Source organism: Lactuca virosa, chromosome 1 (assembly GCF_052849685.1).
Source record: "Lactuca virosa cultivar CGN04683 chromosome 1, Lactuca_virosa_CGN04683_v6, whole genome shotgun sequence".
In the NCBI taxonomy this organism is placed as follows: domain Eukaryota; kingdom Viridiplantae; phylum Streptophyta; class Magnoliopsida; order Asterales; family Asteraceae; genus Lactuca; species Lactuca virosa.
The window spans coordinates 110,353,582-110,375,806 of record NC_136426.1 but is presented as its reverse complement, the minus strand read 5'-3'; the positions used below and the strand labels follow the sequence as shown (position 1 = coordinate 110,375,806).

Sequence of the window (22,225 nt, the reverse complement as noted above, 5' to 3'; positions counted from 1 at the left end):
AAAAAATGTGCCAAGAGTGCCATTGAAAGGTATTTCGATTAAGGAGGGTGAAGGAGGTTCGAGTAATGCTCTTGTCAAAACAACTTCAACAGTTGATCCGAAAGACAAAAGGAAGGTCATTCTAATTGAACAATCGGATGAGGAAAAGAAAAAGCTACAAGCTGCAGAGCTGGAACATCAAAGCAAAATAAATAGCATCCTTCGACAAAGAGAGAATGACCCACCAGGCTTGAACAAAGGTGATCCAAACAAGCACTGGTGTTATGAAACAATCGAAATAGCTGTTTTGGGGAAGAATGATGAATTTCTCAAAAGACCGAACAAGAGTTTTGAGACTGAAAATTCTTATTTCAATCAACTCAATTTTCCAATCAATCACATGCTTTTCACATGTCCACAGTTCAAATTAGCAGATAACTTCAAAGACAAAAACGAATACAAAAAGCTGAAGATTCTCTTTTATGCAATCTTAGGAAAGAATGAAGATGAAGTATGGTCTTTGGTGAAGATTGTGAAGGTGATGAAAATCGAAAAGGATACTTTGTTCGAGGGTTTGCTTCAGAACTTTTGTTACTCGGTTGTGAGAGACAATAATGTCGAGTTTGAATTCATAGTTGTTGATTTCCCTTTGATGAAATTGAATGATCTTATCTCAGTCACAAAGATATTGATCAATGTGGATGTGTCAAAGATCCCGGAGACGAATTGAAATGACTTCATTATCAGATTTGATCATAATAAGGCTTTTTCTAGATAGCTACTATGAATATTTGGCTATCACAAATAATGATCTTGACATTGCTATCAAGAAGACTGGGAAAGTGCCTTAAACTCTGGCAAAGGCAAAATGGAACATCAATGAATTTGAAGATGGTGAAATCATTCATCAGCCTTATGGTGTTGTGTTAATGGGAAAGAACATGATAATGATTTTGACAAAGTTTTTGTTTCAAGTGTCTGATCTGGAAAGATATACAAATTCTCATTTCACAAACATTTTGATTCGAATCAACAACTGCAAAAAGAATGATGATGGAGACAAGGCAGAGATCAGGAAGATTCTCTTATGGTATATGGAAATCAGATTAGAGCTTTTATTGACGGCGAAGCTGATTGCTTAATTTTCGACTTTTCTCACTAAGGGGGAGAATGTTGGGTCGAATGTATATAGTGATAATTCAGAAGTATTCTGTGTCTATAAGGTGTCGAATGTAGAATGATTTCGACACATTATCTATTATACAAGGCAGTTCAGTTTCGATACATAATGTCTAGTCCTTGTACTTTTTTGTTAGTTTGTTGTACCCTTTAAATCGGGTAAGTACATAGAGTAGAGGGTAACGATCTGAACGTCATTTTCTCCTGTACTCAAAATTCTCTCTTGTACTCTTCAGACTATAATCGAGCCTAACAGATCTTATTTAGATCTCGTGTCCATTTACAGCTTTTATTGAATCAATCGTGTTCTTAACCAATCTCTAACTCACATTAATTTCTTAGTGGGTCTCTCTCGATGGATCCTTTATGAAACATTAGCATTGTTAGGTCACCATTGAAGAACGCAAAATCTGTCAAACCCAATCATTTTATCCCTCTCATCGAACCGCAGACAACCATTGTTAAATTCGGTGTTCTGGTATGGATCTCGTCTACCTTGTGCCATGATCACGTTTTTTGACCTAGAATTTGTTTGCAAACGATGATTAGGCATCATTTGAAGATTGTTTCTGCGTTTTTGAAGATAAAATCGATTGTGTCATGGATTGCACATTATCGGTAAAGTTGGTCGTGGATTGCGATCTTTTTTGTTGTAAGTCGCCGTCGTTGAACTTTAGATCCCTGTTCTCTGTGGTTGTTTGTTTTTTTCTCGTTGACCATCTTTTTGTTACTACTAATCAACTTTCTGTACCCCCTCTAACATAATCGAACCAACAAAAAATCTAGTAGTTGTGGCAGCAAGCGTACCTGCAATCACAACCTGCACCACCACGAGAGCAGTATAATCACTTGGAATGTATACAACCACTAACCAGAACCAGCACCACCACCGATGCTAAAGTTATCGGAGAGAATCTGGCCGCCGTTTCAAGTAAGCTGGAAGCCTTAACTCCACTGCTTTTGAAAGAATCCCTAATTTCTCAATGGAAGAAATGGTGAATTCTAACTCCTTCACCTTGTACAACAATCCCGCTTTCTTGGCGTTGCTCAAGACTTCGAAGAACAGCCCACCCCCAAACCACTCATTTTTCCAACTTTTGTCACACTTGTTCATTTGCAATTCATATAATCATACTCGACTTCTACACCAAAATACGAAAAGAATTTGAATTTAGTAGTAACATGAGATTGGGTATTTGTGGATTTAGGAATTGAATAAAATATGGAAGATCTTGGGGAGTTTGGTGAGGGTTTTTGATGGATATGACGGACGGATTTTGCAATATGGATTTCAAGTCAATTGTGTGTGTGTGTGTGTGAGAGAGAGAGAGAGAGGTGATATTTTTTTAATTGTTGTAAAGAAAATAAAAAAAAACTAAATTAAAAGGGCAAATTCATCATTTTAAATGTTTTCTAATAACTTTGGACCAAATTCACAACAAATGAAACAATTTTGACCACCGGTACAACACCAAAACATTTTGGATCAAACATCCAATTTTTGACATACCGAACCAAACTTAAAATTTTTTGTCAAAATGAAATTGTTTGTAACAAGAAGTTAGATGTGGATATGTTATATTGCAAATACCTCTCAACAGAGTCTTCCATTTTTCATTTGTAACCCATAAGTTTCAGTTCAAGTACGCCCAACTATTTTCCTAGTTAAAAAAAGAAAACGTATCTAACCTTTTAAAATCAAAATTATTGTTATTCAATATCAAATTTCAAAATTATTGTTATTCAATATCAAATTTTATCTGGTTGAACAAATTAATAAAAGGAACTCTAAACTATATTGTTTTGATTTTATATGAGCAATAAATTTAAAATTTTAATATTCATATCTCTATTTATTGGTTACATATTTAAGTCTCGTAACAATATTATCTGACGGTTTAAAAATTATTCACTATGATAATATCATATGAAAGTATGACATAGAAACACGTGTATCTGAATTGGAAAGAAATGGATAATCATTATGTAGAATAATGACCAATGAGTTGCTTTCTATTGAAATAGTAGAAGATTGCATTAAGTTACTGTTTGTAAATTAAACATGAATAATTTGATATTAGATGCTTAATTGTATTGTAATTTCACGTCAACTGAACAAAAAACTTGACCTGATGGTCAGAAAATTTGAAGTTCTCGTTAAAATTATGTAAAAGTTAATAAGTTATAAAGGTTAAGAGAAACTAAAATAAAAGTAAATCATTATAGCGCCGCCCTAGATACCACAAGGGGGAGTTGCTTCCTTGAAGTCATTTGCCATGTTCAGATCAAACTAGGACATGTATATGTGCATACTGCATCTCCTCTCAAGTTCGCTATTGGTCTTGTTATGTATTCAAGTAAATTTTGGTAAGCTAAAATGTCAAACCACAATAAAATCACAAACAACTAATAAATCTTATTATAAAATATGCAATATAAAAACTTACACTAGTTTTAATGAATGTATCTGTTTTGATCAATATTTATTCTTTTCTTAAAAGCAAATCAAGATGATAGCTAGATTGGTGCACAAAAAATAAGGGGTTATGTTAATCTTTTGATGGAATAAAGTTGTTTGATTTAATTGGAGTTTGAGAGATGACATCTTCCAACCCTATTTACTTAATCGGTTATAGATTATATATTAAGGTTAACTGAAATGAATAAACAATTATTAACAATGTTTAAAGCGATATAGAAATCAATTGAATTTAGGTATGTAAAAATGGTTGAAATATTAAGGGGAGCATAAATCAATTGAATTTAGGTATGTAAAAATGGTTGAAATATTAAGGGGAGCATAAAAGTTATTAAATTTGCCAAAAATGTTCGGTTTATTTGAAGTCCGTTTTTATTTCATTAATGGTATGATATTTGCCAAAAATGTTGTTTTTTAACCTCTTTTACCTGTGATGATAGATTTTTTCCAAGTTACCATGATATTAATTGCGTAAGAAAAACCTCTTAACTTTATAATATTTTATGTGTTTACTTAAGTATTTTTTTTCTTTTCATATTATACATATTTATCCAGAAAAAACGTATTTATATATGAAAAATATTTAGTTAAATATTGTATTTATAATCTTTTTAAATGTTTATATATATATATATATATATATATATATATATATATATATATATATATATATATATACACACACATATTTGTACTTCTAAAAAATATAGCTACACTCTTAATACATATTTATAGTATAAAAATGTATGAAGAATATAACTATATTCTTTAGAAGTATAAATACATATTTTTACTTTTTTTATAAATATTATTATGTTTTTCTAAGTATAGATAAGTATTTTTATTTATTTAGAAATATATATATATATATATATATATATATATATATATATATATATATATATATATATATATATATATATATATATATATATATATATCAATCTTAAATGTATTTATATACAAAAATAAATTATGTATTTATACTTCTAAAAAATATAAAAATATGCATTTATACTTCTAATGACATACTAAATGGTATATTAATATACTTTTAATATGTTTTTAAAACCGTTAAAATTCATATATATATATATATATATATATATATATATATATATTAAAAGTGTAATTACATATTTTTATATTATTAGATGTATAAATAGATTTTTTAGGAGTATAAACACGTTTTGTAGAAAGATAAATATGTATTTTTACGTATTTGGATGGAAATACATGTTAATATATATATATATATATATATATATATATATATATATATATATATATTCTTCTAAAAACTATATCTATAAAATATGTATTTATATTTTTAAAATATATTTTTTATATTTTACGGTATAACCAGACAAAAAAGTACATATATTTAAAGAAATAACATTTAAAAAGAACATAAACACAATATTTAATTAAATATTTTTTTGCATATAAATACGTTTTTTTTTTGCATTAATATTTATAATATAAAAAAGAAAACATTTAAGGTAAAAACGTTTAAAAAAAAAAGTAATCTGTTTTCTCGCGAATTAATATTATAGTAACCTAGATAATCTACCAAATATTTTGTACACATATCATCATATTAATTAACATAAAATGGATTTAAAATAAAACAAAATATTTTTGGCAAATACAAGGTTTTTATGATAATTCCCCAAATATTAAAATCCAAGTTTGAATGTAACTTTTACGATTGCCTGATCCTTGATGAATTATACTAAGCATGTTAAAATGTATGTATGATTTCTTGAAATTTCTGAAAAAAATAAATGACATTTAATAAAAAAAAACATTATTTATTTTTAGAACATCAAATCTAATCTACTAATAAACTACTTCTAATTTCACTTATGTCTTCAATATGAGTTAAACCTTCGACCTCAAGAAAAGAATGCAAAATCTGATACTGCTAGGCTAAAAACTTTTCTTTTTTTTTCTCTTACTTCGTATAAAAAACCATAATATTTTCATAAATTCATATAATATTACTATAATCTGTGACTACATATTTTTCTAGTATCACATTTATTTAGGGGCATTTTCGTTTTTTTTTATTTATTTTCAAATAAAAGCTTTTGATAGCTTCTTAATTTTTGTCTTTTAATTGTTTAAAACATCCTTTTAATTTTTAAGAGAATCAACTGTATATGAATAAAAAAATGAATGTGTTCCAAATACTATATTTTTAAGAATTTTTTTCCCTTTTTTATTTCTATTTCACATAACCGTCTCCTTTTTCTTTTTCAGGACCCTCCCTCTCTGGCCTCTTAAAATAAAGAACCTGCCTAACAACCTATTATTCTATTAGTGACGTTGGTACATTTAAAAATATTCATTTATATATTATTATATTAATTATTATCTTAAGTATTTGTTACAGATAAAATATTTCTATTTTCAAAGAAGAAAAAAGATGAAAAGAACATAGTCACAAACTATATCCATTTCCTTGTTTATTACAAAATCATTGATGACAAAATGAAGCAATTGGAGATCTTTTGAAGACTAGGTCGAATGACAACTAACGACTTAAATAATTAATTACTCAATCATTGAAATCAAGTTACAACCAATAAAATATTCAAAAATACCAAGACCGTTATCTCTATCATTTCGCATTTTCTGCTCTAGTGATTTCATAATACGTGTATGTATAATTATATTATATAAATGTAGGGGGTTACGTCATATCCATGTCAATTCGAAGTCAAAACTTTCTGTAATATTCAAGCATTGCCAATTTAATTAGAGTAGGTATTAATTAATGTATTAGGTCCGTAATGAAAGTACGATTACATACATTAATCGTAGAAAAGAGTTTTTACTTTTTAGAGAAAATATGGACAAAGTCTTCTGTTAGAAAGAAAGAAAAAGAAAAGAAGAATAAGAAGATAATACTAATCTATTAACTTTGAAGTTTGTGTCAAAGAGAAAAGTATTATTGGGCCAAGTATGTGAAGTGGACCAAACATCAACGAAGGTTTTTGTCACTACAGGTGTACGTGGGCCGGATATCCATATTCTGTTTTGGATCTTTTATAGATAAAACGGATTTTCTCATATAAGATTTCTGATAATCCAATTCGGATTTTTGGTTGGAAATTATCGGATTTCGGATAATTTGGTGGATAGGATTCAAATGTTGGATGGAAGTTATAGAATTTTTACGGAAAAAATTTTGGTGTTTCGATGTTTCAAGGTATCTCGTTCAAATCGGATCATATTATTTGAACTGAAAATAGAAAACCAGATCGAATCGGATTTTGGATTTTTGAAAAAACCGGTTTTGTGTGTACCTCAACTCTAGAGTGGGGTCAGGACCGTATATTTTGCCTGGCCCTATCCCAAAACCAATTTAAAAAAATTGGTTAAGAAAAGTCGTATTTAGTTTTGGGATCTTGACATGAGACTATGGTTATTTAGAATCAATTAAAAAGTTTGGTTTCATAGGGTTTTTTTTTTTTTTTTTTTTCATTTACTCAATTTCTATATAAAACAACTATATGGTCATTAGACTAGATTTTGAGAAAATTTATGAAATGACCAAAAAGGAGGAGTTGTTTGAAGAAAATGACCAAGAATTAGGAGTTTTCGAAAAATGACCACGACTTTTGCAGAGAGTGCCTCTGTGGAAGTCCTTTAGCTCTGAGGAACAAGAAAACTCTCCGAGGAAATAACGTGGCGGGGGAAAAAGACAAAAAAAATATAAAATTTTAATTTCGCAGAGGGTGCATCGTTCCACAGAGATGCCCTTTGCATATCTGTTCTTCAGAGGTACTCATCTGAGGAATTGTTTTTCGCTAAAACATGGCCTAATAACGATTATGGTATTTGTTTTCTTCTAAATCTAAGGAGGTATCAACATTTAACACATCATTGATTCAAAATAACAATTTAAACTATAAAACTATGTTTCTAAGTTTATTTATTCGACGATTTAGTTAACATATGCCATGTTTTAGCGAAAAACAATCCTCAGAGGAATACCTCTGATGAACAGGTCCGCAGAGGGCATCTTTGTGGAAGGATGCACCCTCTACGAAATTAAAATTTTATAATTTTATTTTTTTGTCTTTTTTCCCGTCACGTCAATTTCTCATAGAGTTTTCTTGTTCCTCAGAGCTAAAGGACTTCCGCAGAGGCCCTCTCTGCGGAAGTCGTGGTCATTTTTTCAAAAACTCCTAATTATTTGTCATTTTCTTCAAATAACCCCTCCTTTTTTGTCATTTCACAAATTTTCTCCTAGATTTTTGGCAAATATTTTTCCATTTTTTCCATCTTGGATATGTATAAATATTAAATATGGAAGAAATTTTGATCAAACTACAAAAAAATAATAATAAATAACTCTAATACTACACGCATTGTTCTCAATTTTCATATTTCGTGTTCTCGAACTCAAATTTCGTGTAATTGGATTACATATTCGTATTATGGTCTCATCAGGTCTAATAACCTTTATATGTATCATATTTTTTATTCTTATTTTTCAAGATTCTTAGTATTTTTTATATCAAGAAGATGGCATCAAAACAACGGGTATTAGGGATTATCAAACCTCTCAAGCATCCCAAGAGCATGGGTTTGGACATAGGTGGATTTTCCTTATTTCTCGATTGTGATATGGATGTTTCAATAGACTGATTTTATGTCAATGGTCTATTTCAAACATCAAATTTTCAATTCGGCTTTTATGACAGCACTATGGTAGCATAGGAAAGCTTCCATTTTTTATAATATTATATCTCTTTGTTTAATTGGTTTGCGTACATGAATTTAAGGCCAAGCGTAATTGGACTGCATGGGTTAAAAACCCGATCATGTAATTTTGTTATGTTTGTTTTTTTTCTTTTTTCTAGCTTCCAGCTAGCTTTTTCTATATAAATATGTTAGAAGTTTTTAAAATACACTAACACAATTATCGGGTGTTTGTTATCTTTTTTCTTTTTTTTTTTGAACGAAAATATTATAATAAAGATCTTGCAAGGAGTTGGACAAAAAAAAACGAAGTAGCTAAACTAAGGTTGTACAACCAATCAACATGTTAAATGTCTGATTTTCTCAGCTTAGTCGATCCAAATAAAAGGTTGTTCCTAATACTCCAGATGACCCAAAAAGTAGTAATAATTATCGCATCAAAACATTTTTTGGACAGCGTTTAAATTAAAGTTGTTCGCCCGAAGAATCCAATCTGAAATTGAATTAAAAGGCTTGTTGAGATCCCACCATTTACCAATATGGTTCAATACATAAAAGGATGTGTCCATACTCCTAATACAAAGGGGACAAAACTTGGAGTCCACATAAATCCATTTGTCAACAAGATTCTACATCGTAGGCACTTCATCCAAACCCAAATGCCAACCCAAGATGTTCAACTTTATTGGAACAAAATTATTCCATGGAGTCTGTACAACATGACTCCCCAAAGTACCATTATCTAACAAATATTTTAGTGAGTTGCATGTAATTTACATGTGTTGCCGGTTTTGAACCAACATTAAACATTCTAATAAATGATATACAATCGATTTCTTAGAGCTAGTAATCGATCACAAACCAACTTTGATTTTATGAAATTAGGAAATTATATGGGATAAAACTTTGTTATGTGTATGTGTAATGATGATATTTAAAGTATTTATTAAAAAATAGAAACGAAACTAAACCCAACCAACAAAGGCTAATGACCTTTGAGCCCTACGAATCACATCATATTTGGATGAGAATTTTTTATCCAACGTAAAAGAGATAGAAAACAGAAGTTGAGTTCAAGCTGTAAAGTATTCTATTTATTTCATCTTCATATGCTGTAAAGTGAGATTAGACCCCTACAAATCGCATCATATTTGTCCCCCATGCTTTTCACTTTTCACAATAATCTTTTGCACACCGGTTTTTTCCATTCAAAAAGTTACATATAATCAACACACTTTTCGTATAAACTTATACAAGGGATTTTTGCTTTTCCATCTTTCTTTAACTTGAACAAGAGTAAACCACAAAATCTACACATTGCCTAGGGATACATCACTCATTTTAACGTGTCATACTTTAAGAAGGATTCCTTTCAATTTTATTTTTAGAAAACTCTGCTGATGCCTACAGAAAAAGGCATCTAGGATAATGCAATTACAACGCAAAACCCATTAAAAATGAGTCCCACTTACACAGTACGCCGCGTCCTCAACTTTTCGTTAACGAAAACGAAAAAGAAAAAAAAAATATAGTAGTTGAGAGATTTTAAGAATGGAAAACAAAGAGATTTATTAGAGAGAAAAAGATGGGTTTTGGTTATAACAAAAGTATTCCTCTTATATATTTACCCTTACAATTATTAAATATATAACATAAATAAAACAAGAGCAATATAAAACCAAAAGAAAAAAGTAGTTCCATGTCTTGTTTATAAATATAGAGCCATTCATCGCTTCAACATCTTCAACTCACTTCTCTTCTAAGTTCAAGGTCACAAAGAGTCCAATAGAAGAACGATTCATCAATTTCATAAAAATCATCACTTTGCATTTAAAAAAAATGAGTTTTCTTGATCTATGCTTACTTCTTCTATCAACCATCACAAGTGTTAATGCATGGTCAAACGCCCATGCCACCTTCTACGGAGGTCACGACGCCTCCGGCACAATGGGTAAGAACATCAACAGTTCTACACAGTCCAACCCAGTTGAGCCCAACACTGTGTTTGGCTCAACTGGGTTGACATATTTTTCGCAACTTTGATTTTGGTATAAAAGTTGCAATTTTTTCACAGGTGGAGCTTGTGGGTACGGAAATCTATATAGTCAAGGATACGGTACAACCACAGTTGCACTAAGTACAAGTCTCTTCAACAACGGTCTTACATGCGGTGCGTGTTTTGAGATCAAGTGTTTTAACGACCAAAAATGGTGCCACCCGGGATCAATCATTGTCACGGCTACAAACTTTTGCCCACCAAACAACGCGCTCTCTAACAACAATGGCGGTTGGTGTAATCCGCCCTTGCAACACTTTGACCTCGCCCAACCCATCTTTAACCGTATTGCTCGAGAAAAAGCCGGGATAATACCAGTTCAATATAGAAGGTAAGACTGTCTCCATCTAACCTCCCCTCCAATGCAGACTAAGGGGTTGTTTGATATAACTGAAACATTCAGTGATAAATGATTCTAATGGAGATTTTGTCATACACGTTGAATGTCGACGGATTCAGAGGTAATCAAACAACTCCTAACGTTTTTTTGTAACTTTTAGCAGAGTTGCTTGCAGAAAGAGTGGTGGGATTAGGTTCACGATTAATGGTCACTCGTATTTTAACTTGGTGCTTGTGACCAATGTCGGTGGAGCGGGTGATGTCATCTCGGTGTCTGTAAAGGGGTCGAAAGGTGGAGCCACATGGCAAAAGATGAGTCGAAATTGGGGTCAAAATTGGCAGAGTAACAGTTACCTTAATGGTCAAACTCTATCGTTTAAAGTTACAACAAGTGATGGCAAAACTGTAATTTCTAACAATGTTGCACCTGCGAACTGGTCGTTTGGGCAAACATACACGGGAAGACAGTTTTAGCATCCTAACTCAAAATTCTACTCTTCGGTTGTTTATGTTACTAATTGGTTCATAGATTTTTATAGTGATCAAGATCCAATTTAATGGGCTCTTTTTACAAAGCCCAGATTGGATGCCTAAACGATACTACAAATTCTTAAAGATTGTTAGTAGTATGATTTGAAAACCAACAAGGGTTGGTATTTAGTATGTGTATTTCTTAGAGAACTAGTAGTTGTGTGTGTTGTAATCATGCTCAATATTGGAATGAGTGTGGTGCTAAAAACTGATCCACTATTGGTTTTAACTTTTGAGGAATTGTCTCCTTTAAGTTAAATAATGCTTTAAAAAAGATTGTTTATTGTGATAAGATGATTAAAGGAGAAGTTTTCCAGATGGGACTTAAAAACCCATAAATTACAATACTTAATAACTGATAAACATGTATATTACTTATGTATAAAAGATATGTGAATCTTGTCATCTACAAAAGACTGAATTTATGTTACGTCAAATTGCATCAAAGAGAGACAACATACAGCAACACCGGAGATCCAGAGGGAGGACCAGCTTCAACCATCAACAGCCGCATTACTTCGATCGGATTTTTGAATTTCAGGCTTTATTCCACAAACTAACAATCAAGCAAGAATCGTCTCTGGATCAAAGCAAACACAATTACGAATATAAATAACAAATATATGACACTTTATTGAGAAAAAGAGCATTTTGATCTTGAAAATCATAGTTTACTTTTACAAACAAGGGGCTTTAATTTGAAAATCAACAAGTAAAATCCTAAATTGCCGAAAAAAATCTATTGATTTCGAAAAAGTCAGGGGCTTTAATTTGTAGAGACTAAAAACGAATGCATAAATCAACCTAATAAAGAAAAATAATTTGTTTTGGTTAGCCCGCGCGGCCATCATCGCCCCGATTATAATCGAATTTATGGCTCCGGAAGCGGGCAGTCTTCATCGCGGATGACCGGAGGAACTAAGGAAGAGAATAGCGATTAGGCGAACTGAGAAGATCATGACGGAGTCTCCTGCAACCATTAAACACCAGAAGATGTCGTGGATGGGTGACAATATCCGCCATGTTTCTCCGATACGACTATCACCATCGCCGCCGTAGTCCCTTCCCGGTACCGCTCAGATAAGATCAAGTAGTGTTAAACCCTAGCTTTAGGGTTTTGTTCTCCTTTTATACACCCTGATACCTGATCTATGCTGCCCTAACCAACATTTCATCTACTACCCTTAACTCGAGAAAAAATATCAATTCTTACCCTCATGGTTCATAATCTTTTTAGGGAAAAAATGATCATCACACAAAATTTACCCATTAGTCATTAAAGTTTTAATTACATCCTATTGATCATCAAATTTTTTTGGTTCTATTATACCTTTGATACCGGTTACCAACTCATATGGAGTCCATGTCACCGGATGTGTCAACATAATCGATGGTATATTAGAACCAAAATGAAAAGTTTGTTGGTTAATTGGATACAATTATAAAAGTTTAGTAACTTAAAAAATAAATAAAATGTTATTGGTTTTTACTTTATGATATTTTCATAGAAAATATTAAAAAACTTTTAAACAATATTTATATATCGAAAATTGAATGCCCCAACTTACTTGTCTTAAAAATATTCAGACCAACCATAAGACAATTAAGATTATTTTCAACAATAAGGATTCCAAATGTCCTCTCTATATCCTTTACAGCAGATTCTTGTCTTTTTGTAAACAACTTTATCTTTTTGGGTTCGAGGTATCGAGTATGCCTTCATAAAGGTAGCATAATTTTGGTATATCCCATCACAAATATAGTAACCATATTTGTACGAAATGCTTATTCATCGTGAAGGACATATCAGGTGCTTTGTCGTTCCATATATCGTTGAAAACCGGGAACTGGCTAAGAACATTACGATCATTGTTAGACCTTACAACTCCAAAGAACGAATGTTATATCCACAAATCCTTATATGCAACAATTTTTAGTATTATAGTCGGCTCACCTATATCACCTCGATTAAACTGAATGCGCCAAGCAGCTGGACATTTTTCACATGCGACATGCGTACAATCAAGGCTACCTATCATTCCTGAAAATCCATGTCTCTCTTCATATGTCAAATACAATCTCTCAATATCACATGGAATAGGTTTGCACTAATATTCTTCCTAAAAAAACCTCATACATGTATGCACAAAAATAATCCACACACTTAATTGCAGTCCTCACAGATATTTTCAAGTACTCGTCTGATGCATTAAATTCTATATCGTATCCTAAATATCTAAGCACAACTACACATTTTTGTATACTATTAAAGCTCATTCTACCTCTAGCGTTGAGTTTTTGCTTAAAATAATCATATCGCGCCTCTAAAACATTACTAATACGTAAAAATAATGTCTTATTCAAAAGAAAAGGACGTTCGAATGCTACATCATTATAAAAACAATTATCGTCAAAATAATCACATACAAATAGTTTATGTACGACTTGACGATCTCAATTGACAACCGCTCTTGTATGCGAAACATTCGTACGTTCTTCATTGTTTATGTGTTGCACAACATAAAAGAACATTGAGATAAATTCTCCATCATCATCCAAATCAAAAATTTGTAAAAAAATCCATCTAAATATGATATTTTAGAGAGTATGAATAGAAGAATGGTTTGAAAATAATGTGGTAGAATGTTGTAAAAAATTCATTTTTTTGCTCTTATAATTGACAAATATAACATTCTACTTTATGATCTCTTTCATCAAATCTTGAAACACACAAGTTTTGGACAAATAACACTTTCTTACCCTTACCAAATTTTAACCTACCACCACAGATTAAATCAAATAGTGTTAAATATTTCGTTAGGGTTTCCGTCTTTCTTTTAAACACACCCTCATTTCCGATCTATATTCTTACAGAAAAATCATTTACTACCCTAATTCCCCAGGTTAGATCATATTCTTATCCAAACCCACTGGCATTGAAAATTCAAACCCATGAGATGATTTCTTAACGTTTTATAGCATATATAGTTAATAAATTATATCATAATTCACCATTTCTCACTAATATTTCACCATTTCTCTTATCAAACACCCATTATACCTTTGAAAATACTCACCAACTAGTCTACTATATATATGTGTGTTGAGTTTCAAAATCAAGTTGCAAAAATTAAAAACATGTACATGTGGTTCAAGCTGTATAAATCCAGATCGAAGATCGAGTCAACTCAGTGATTCACCATTTTGTTACAATGTGGAGGAAGTTCTTGATTTGCTGATGTCATCATCTTGAGGAGGTGGCGCTGACGAGACTGCTGCGTGATATGATGAAGCTGCAAGTTGAGTAAGCGCTGGAATCGCACCACCTACAAATATTTCATTCAGTTAAAACAAAAACTAAAACAATGATTTCTTTTCAAAATATTTACTTAAAAAACTTTTACACATACAACACTGTATCCAGACAGACATAAATACTCACCTGCTAATCCAGCACAAGCCGATGAAAATACTATCACTGGTGGGGCCTGCATCAGAATCAATAACGTAAATATTAATAAAAAAAATATAGTCTTGTAGATTTAAATAATAAATAAATAAATGAAAATTATTTAGGTCCCATTTAGTAAGAAGCTTACACCAATCAAGAAATGCAACCACATAGGTCCTTTCACTCGCCTTTGAACAATTGGCATCACTACAAGAAAAGAAAAAAGAAAATGATTTATGTAAAAAAAATAAATGGAAATTAGAGTAAAGAATTGAATATCACTGATGTCTATACCTAGATTGAATCCATAGAATGCACTGGACACACCACCAACAGCAGAACCAATCTGGATTGTGATCAAGAAAGATCAAATAAAGAAAGTTTATAGAATCATTTTCCAAAAAAATAAAAAAACCATATGTGATTTTTAATAAGTAAAAAAAAAAAGAGTACCATGGAAAAGCTATCTCTGATAAGAGGTCCAACAGTCCAAGCACTGGTTTCCTGCCATTGATAAGAACAATATAACACACAGAAGATGAACAAAATTCATAGTTTTGTTATGGAAGTTACCATCTCCTTGGTGAGAGGACCTGCACAGTGTCTGCATCTCAAAGAGTTTCTAGGATCTGAATCTCCCATCTCAGCTTCAGTTCACTATATAGATTTCTTCCTTTCTTCACTGTTCTAAACCCAAAGGGATTAAAAAGTGAGGAAACAAAGATGGCCTAAAAACCTATATTTCAGGTGCAGAGAACATAATCAAAAAGCATGAATTCGCCATCGAGATAAGTTTTGATCGGAGTTGGTGATGCAACAAACAAATGAATCAATTCAAGCAACAGGAATATTGAAGCTATCATAACAATTACAGCAGTAAATCAAGTCAATCTTGTAAAAGCGAAAATTAATTCAGTACATAACTTCGGAAATACCATAATTACAATAATCAAATCGAAACTAACAAGAGGATTATCAAATTTGTCATTATTGTGAGTGAGAAGCACAGATGTAACTGTATGAAACCACAAGGAAGCTCCATAGAATTGTCAATTTAATCAAAAAAACGAACATTTTGATTCAATGGAACCCTAACACTACAAACTAATGCTTCCAAGGAATCATATGATTCATACATATAAAAATTAGAGGATACATGAAAATAGGTATAACGAAAGATGATCTACACAGAACAGAACGTGGAACTCACCGGCGGAATCACTTCTCCGTGTCAATTCGCTTGGAGTTCCTCGTCGTTGGGGAAGAAGATCGGTGAAATGCGTTGGGGGGGATTTGCCTTGGTAGTGTAACTAATAAAGTTGAAAAGTGACAGTATAAGGCCACGGATTAAGAGTAAACTACAAAATTAGTCCTCAAACTATCTCACAACCTTCAGCTTTGACAATTTAAATGTATTAATTACTTTATCAAATAATGTATCATTTTTTTTAATGATTTTACGTAAAAGACTACTACTGTTGCCATTATATGCAACTTTTAATCATTTAATCGAACTTTCATTTTGTAACCAATTTTTACCATGCTATGCTATGTCAATTTTACATAAAAAGGTAACAATGAATGTCTCTCAATCTCTCAAATTAAAATATCAAAAATAATTCTCACTGTTTTGTAAAGTAATAACGTATGAAAAAGCTGTAACTTTAATATTTAGTCGTAAGGTATCATGTAAAAAAGTTCTTTCATTTTGTAAAATGTAGAGTAATAGCGTACGAAAAAGCTGCAAATAAGTGGAGTCCAATCTCATTTAACAAATAATACAAAACATATGAATTGTTAAAATTCTTGGATTGATCCAAATTATAAACACATAATACCAAATGTTTCGAAACAACGAAAATATAATAAAGTCGCTATAAAAACAGTATACAAATATGTGTAGTCCACAAAACACTCTTCTAAACTTAACCTCTTCAAACTCCCCCTTTCCCTCTTCCCTCTCTCTTCTATTTGCTTTTCTTCATAAAATTTAAAACACATGAAATTATAAGTTCAGTCTTCACCTCGTTTACACACACATATCCCAAAATTTTACATCAACAAACACACAAACTTAACCCTCCTGAAAATATTCTCTTCACAAATCCCCTCGAAGCAGCAGTTCATGTGAGACCTTAAGTTCCCATGTTTTTGGAACTTGTTTAATTGTTGGAAAATATAAGATCAGTAAATCCAAATTTTAATCTGATCTTCCAGCTGTAAATGATGAAAGAAGTCCAGCTGCTTGAGCAGGTAAAATATCCCCAAATCTCCCTACTTGTCCTTCTGTCAGCATCGATCCTAGTTTCAATGTACTCTCCCCAAATCTGCTGCCAACCTGGCATTTAAAAAAAAAAAATGTTACTTTTTAATATTACGATTTTACCCTTGAAGACGATAAACAGACTTTGATCTACCTACCTGCATGAAGGACTTGAGGAAAGGTGTCGCAACCCCTAAACTTGTAGTGTCATGATCCATATTCATATGCTCATTTTGTGTATAATTTCTCCATGAATTACTTGATGATGTCACACTGTTGTCTATAGATGATGTTGATATAGGCGACTTACTTGTCCCCTTAGATAACACAGGAGCACTACATACCAAAAAAAAAAATCCAACATTAATAATTATAATAATAAACTAATTTAAAAAAAGATTTTGTTGAGATGAATCATGAATGAACCTGATTGGAAGATATTTGAAACGAGGAATTGTGGAGCATCTCATTATATTTGATTCTGAATTTGTAGGCAATTTTTGCATGGTGTCTGTGTACATACGATTAAGTTGCACAAAGAAACCAAATAAAACAGCATGTCTCAAGTAACACTGCTTCTCATTTTCCATAAGATATGGCTCATACCTATACACAATTTTAAAATTATATTTTATAATTATGTCACGAAAATAAATAAATAAAAAAAGAAACGTACGTGAGCCAGTCTATGGGGTCTAGCTTCTGAGAGAGGCGATTCGCCAACTCATCAAGGCGATCTTTCATAACTGTTTTTGTTTGTTGAACAACATCTTGTTTTCGTCTGTATGCTGTTTTTGTTTTTGATGTTTTTAAGGTTTCATTTCCTGTTAAATCGCCTCCGGATAGAATGTCAGCAGTAAATCTTAGATCCAGTAAGATTTGGAGTACTCCTTTTTCAGACACACGGGTTGTATTTGTAGTAGATTCATTGTTTGAGAGGAAATTTGTGTATATATCAATCACCTATATCAAGAAAACAACAAGAATATGAGTAATGAGTAAAAAAACTTATGTTCAGAAACACAAATTAGGGTTTTGATTTTGAAAATAAATACCTTTTCGAGTAATTTAGAAGCAAAGTTTTGTAGAATTGGTTTATCAAGAACATGACCTCCAACTCGGTGAATTTCTTCAGAAGCTTGAAACAAATATGAGGTGATGTATAAAGAAGGCATTGAAGGAAGTGAGATCTTCATCTCTGATGGGTGTTCACTAGACTCCTCTTGTTTAACCACTGTGTCCTCCCACCCCTGTAAATATTTAACATATTTTTAACTATTTACATAAATGATAAATGTAATGGTATAAAAACTAAAAAGGAAAACTTACTCTCAATGGTGTGGTTGCAGATAAAGATTCATCATTTCTGAGGCTCTGAGAAAGGAGAGAAGAGAGTTCATCTGAAACCCAAGTTATCCACAGGTTATGAGCTTTGATACAAAGATCTTGTATTGTTTTTTTAAGTTCAGAAAGCTGTGGGCTTGAAGTGTCATCAACTCCAAATAATGCAGAAGCAGTAAGTGAAGATTGTCTTCTAGGTGAGGTGAGAATTTTCTTTCCATGGTTTTCAGAAGTGAAAGAATCAAATCTTCCACTAGAATACCTCAAAAGTGGTGATACTGATACCGATCCTCTACTTTCATTCAACCATTGTCTAGGAGAACCAAGGATTACAGGAATGTTTTTGGAGTACTTTTGGAATGCAAACAGGAGTCTTCCAATGAATAGTGATCTTTCAACAATTATAGCTGGAGATGGAGATGATGATGATGATGATGGAGGTGATGATGATGAATTAGTATTACCCAATGTAGCATACAAGTACTCCAATTCATGCTTGAGCTCTGTAAGTATGGCTGAAATGCTTTCAAAACATTTGCTTTGTAGATATGGTGCTAGTTTGTTCAACCTTAAAGAGGCTTTTGGAGATTCCAAGAAGCTTAAAAGGTCTTCAAGAACATTCTTGCAGTGGTTATCAACTGCCATTCTGATTCTCCCAACTTCATCACCAAAGTAAGCATTTAGACAGTTTTGATAATCATTACCTACCATGGATGCTTTAGGACTTGTAACTAAACCACCTCTTTTGCTAGTTGGCTCCATAAACCAAACCCCACCACCTAATGGAGACCTATTCAAGAAAGCTTGAAAGTCAACTTGGTCACCAGAGATTGTGAGAATCGACTCCTTGACATTAACAATCTTATTCATTTCATCAAATCCAGAGAGAATTATAGCTTTCATTCTTGATGCAAAAGCTTCTTCAAAGATTTCATCCCAAAGATCATCATCATTGCCTAAAACAAGCTCACGGGTTCTACTCCAAGGCATTTCAATCTCTGAACCAAAAACGGTTTTTAGCCACTCCAAACTCCCTGCCAACACATCTTTCCCTTCCATGGTTTCTCTGATCAATTTCTCAGCTGCAGAAAGCTGTTGCCCGTTATCAATGGCATCAATTAGGTAACGCCCATTGACCTTGTTGACAATCTCCTTCCCACAACTCCTTAAAAAGTCCAAACAAGCTTTGGAAATGAAATCACGATCCAGCATTACCATTATGGATTCCAATTTGTCCCTAAAAGATTTCCATAATCTTACTTCTTCATCTGGATTTGGGATCCCACCAAATAACTGAGAAACAGGGGGTGAACCCAATACTGTCTTGTAGAACAAAGGCATGTCGCTTAAAACCTGCAAGAACAACTCTCCTACATGTGCTACACTAACCTGGATCACCTTCAATACTTCACAAAACACCATGATCACATCCTCACTAGCCACCTTACAACTACCTAGTTTCTGAGAAACACAAGACTTTCTCGAATCAAGCAACAATTTCAAAACCTGAGCCGGATTGAGTTCATCGATAACTGAAACAGCAGCAAGAGCATCAGCATAAGCAGAGATCTCAAGTCCTACGGCTTGATCTAGCAACAATCTCTCACGACTTCTCTGTGAGATTTGTGTTTTGAAACTCTCCACGATCTGCCATTGGTGTTGTAACAAAGGGAATTTCAATAACACGCTCTTGTTATCATCGTTGCTAGTTAAACCATGGTGAACTAATTTCGCGCGCATGTATCGCGCAGCTGCACCGACAAACATCGATTCGTCGAGGCATCCCCATATGTTCTCAGGTGTATCGACTATATACTTAACACGGCACGCAATGCCGTAAATACGAGCCCTAGCAGGGTTTGAAGATGCAGAATTAGGGTTAATCGTGGTAGATGAAAGGGAATGAAGGATACCATCGTGAACAGCGGATATATTGCCAGAGATGGAGTGGCAGGATGACTTCATGTTGACGATTGAATCGGCGGAATCGATCAGATCGCGGTAACGGTTACCGACAAGCTGCCGGAGCTCTTCGCTCTTGTCTTGGATCTGTTTTCTGGTTGCAGCTTCTACATTTCGGATTTCGGATATGGGTTTGGTACGGAAGAGAGATTCCGCATCTTTTGCTGTTAATGTGGATGGAGACGACGGTGTTGATTGTCGCGGAGAAGGTGGTGGTGGTGATTGCCCTGCCACTCTCATGGTGGTGGTTGTTGGTGGCAGATCTCGAAATCCCTATTTAAATTCACAATTTTGCTTGTATGCAGATCCAATTCACAGAATTTTCTCACCAAACGTGATTCATAATCGATTACAATATAAGATTTCGTCAACAAGTTCTTCTCGTAAACACAGTCTCGTGAAGAATCAGAAGTTTCCTATGAATATCGCTTCTATGTGACGGGGGTATAAGGTTGGGCCTTTAGCCCACCGATTCGATTTCAACAGCCATTGCTGGATACAAATTTTAGGGAAGATTTTGAAGGTTTTACATAGTTAGGGGGCAAATATAAAAGTTTCAGCGTCTGGTACTCTGGTATAAGTTATAACTATCTTTTATTTACAAAAGCGCACCAGAAGTTTTTTCTTTTGTCAAAAATATACGAGTAAATTATAACTTTAGTCTATGTAAAATTTGTGGATTTTGTTCAATTGTTTGATGTATTTGCATACATGATTTCTAAACAAAGTTTTGTGGGATCTTTGGTCATGGTTTGGACCATTTTTAATCTGTGTATTTTGTTCAAATGCTTGATGTGTTTGCATAAATGATTTCTAAACAAAGTTTTTGTTGTATCTAACTATCTTTGGTCATGGTTTCGACCATTTTTAAATTTCTTGTTAAAATTGTTATTATGTTATCTCTATCTTATGTTATCCACGTTATCCAGTCAAAATTCTTAAATAACCATGTCTTTTATCTTAAACTTTTAAATCATGTTAAATTTAAGTTCGAACCAATAATAAAACTAAAACTAAAACTAAAATCAAATTATAATTCATAACAAGTTTTAAACAACATCATAACAAACTATAAAGGTATAAAAATTACTTTAATAAAAACTCAAACAAATCAAACCTAATATTTTGAATTAAATCTTTTTTCACATATCATTTTATAAGTATTTCTTATTTATTAAATTCCATATGTAATAATTGCAATAAATGTAGTAATAAATGGATATCAATTTCATTAATACACTTACCTTTTAATTTCAAAATTCTCAAAATTAAAGCTCATTAATTTCTTTTATTTATTTAAATTTAAAAGATAAAAAAATATTTTCATTATAATAATTCATTATTTTTCTTATAAATTCAAAGTTCTCAAATATTTTGACATTTATATTTAATTTTTTTTAAATTAACTCAAATAATACATGAGTCTCACAACTAGTTTAACCAATAAACAATTAACTTTTGTCAAAAATATCAAAATCTTGCACATAATTACAAAAACGCCATATCATCTCGCGAAATATTGACGATAAATAAAATCAAATATCCACCTTTTATTTTTTCAAGCATGCAGCAAAGATTTGTTCTCGCAGTCCTCACTTATTTTTGAGTCCTCACTCGATCTAACTTATATATATATATATATATATATATATATATATATATATATATATATATATATATATAAAGGGGAACTATACCTTAATATCATATTTTGATAGGTTTTGATCACTACATCAGCCCTATGGTGTAAATGCAAACTCTAAAGCTTTGGATCTAGTTTGTTTAATGAACATGCAATAATCATCCAAAGCCATAAACCCTATATCTAGAGTACAATAATCAAATTAACAAATGAATTAGGGTTTAGATCTTACCTTGATTGTTATGTAGCAATAACAATATCAATTCCTCCTTGTAATTGACTTCTGA

General features: G+C 32.2%; 3 protein-coding genes and 1 long non-coding RNA gene across 7 annotated transcripts; 1 reads left to right on the top strand and 3 right to left on the bottom strand.

The window, feature by feature from the left end:
- Nucleotides 1-10,088: 10,088 nt before the first annotated feature.
- Nucleotides 10,089-11,508, top strand: LOC145156439 (expansin-A10-like). 2 transcript variants are annotated; one of them, XM_079075813.1, is made up of 3 exons: nt 10,089-10,304; nt 10,428-10,740; nt 10,910-11,508. In XM_079075813.1, the coding sequence occupies exons 1-3, from the start codon at nt 10,193-10,195 to the stop codon at nt 11,220-11,222; spliced, it is 738 nt and encodes a 245-aa protein (XP_078931939.1). In that variant the 5' UTR covers nt 10,089-10,192; the 3' UTR covers nt 11,223-11,508. The 2 variants fall into 2 exon arrangements, with proteins under 2 accessions (XP_078931939.1, XP_078931944.1); XM_079075818.1 differs by having other exon boundaries at nt 10,090-10,304; nt 10,913-11,508.
- Nucleotides 11,509-11,573: 65 nt separating this feature from the next.
- LOC145156459 (uncharacterized) lies at nt 11,574-12,405 on the bottom strand. Its single transcript, XR_013736719.1, has 2 exons — nt 12,084-12,405; nt 11,574-11,859 (listed from the first exon to the last, which is right to left on the bottom strand). It is a non-coding gene; the product is annotated as an uncharacterized LOC145156459 (long non-coding RNA).
- A 1,888-nt stretch (nt 12,406-14,293) lies between these two features.
- LOC145156412 (uncharacterized) lies at nt 14,294-16,038 on the bottom strand. 3 transcript variants are annotated; one of them, XM_079075810.1, is made up of 7 exons: nt 15,941-16,038; nt 15,304-15,412; nt 15,184-15,234; nt 15,025-15,076; nt 14,879-14,937; nt 14,722-14,767; nt 14,294-14,605 (listed from the first exon to the last, which is right to left on the bottom strand). In XM_079075810.1, the coding sequence occupies exons 2-7, from the start codon at nt 15,370-15,372 to the stop codon at nt 14,487-14,489; spliced, it is 396 nt and encodes a 131-aa protein (XP_078931936.1). In that variant the 5' UTR covers nt 15,373-15,412; nt 15,941-16,038; the 3' UTR covers nt 14,294-14,486. The 3 variants fall into 3 exon arrangements, with proteins under 3 accessions (XP_078931936.1, XP_078931930.1, XP_078931932.1); XM_079075804.1 differs by having other exon boundaries at nt 15,304-15,466; nt 15,941-16,028; XM_079075806.1 differs by having other exon boundaries at nt 15,304-15,417; nt 15,941-16,028.
- A 536-nt stretch (nt 16,039-16,574) lies between these two features.
- Nucleotides 16,575-20,797, bottom strand: LOC145156401 (Vps51/Vps67 family (components of vesicular transport) protein). Its single transcript, XM_079075799.1, has 6 exons — nt 18,323-20,797; nt 18,049-18,243; nt 17,670-17,956; nt 17,420-17,599; nt 17,152-17,329; nt 16,575-17,068 (listed from the first exon to the last, which is right to left on the bottom strand). The coding sequence occupies exons 1-6, from the start codon at nt 20,534-20,536 to the stop codon at nt 16,931-16,933; spliced, it is 3,192 nt and encodes a 1,063-aa protein (XP_078931925.1). The 5' UTR covers nt 20,537-20,797; the 3' UTR covers nt 16,575-16,930.
- Between the last annotated feature and the right edge of the window lie 1,428 nt (nt 20,798-22,225).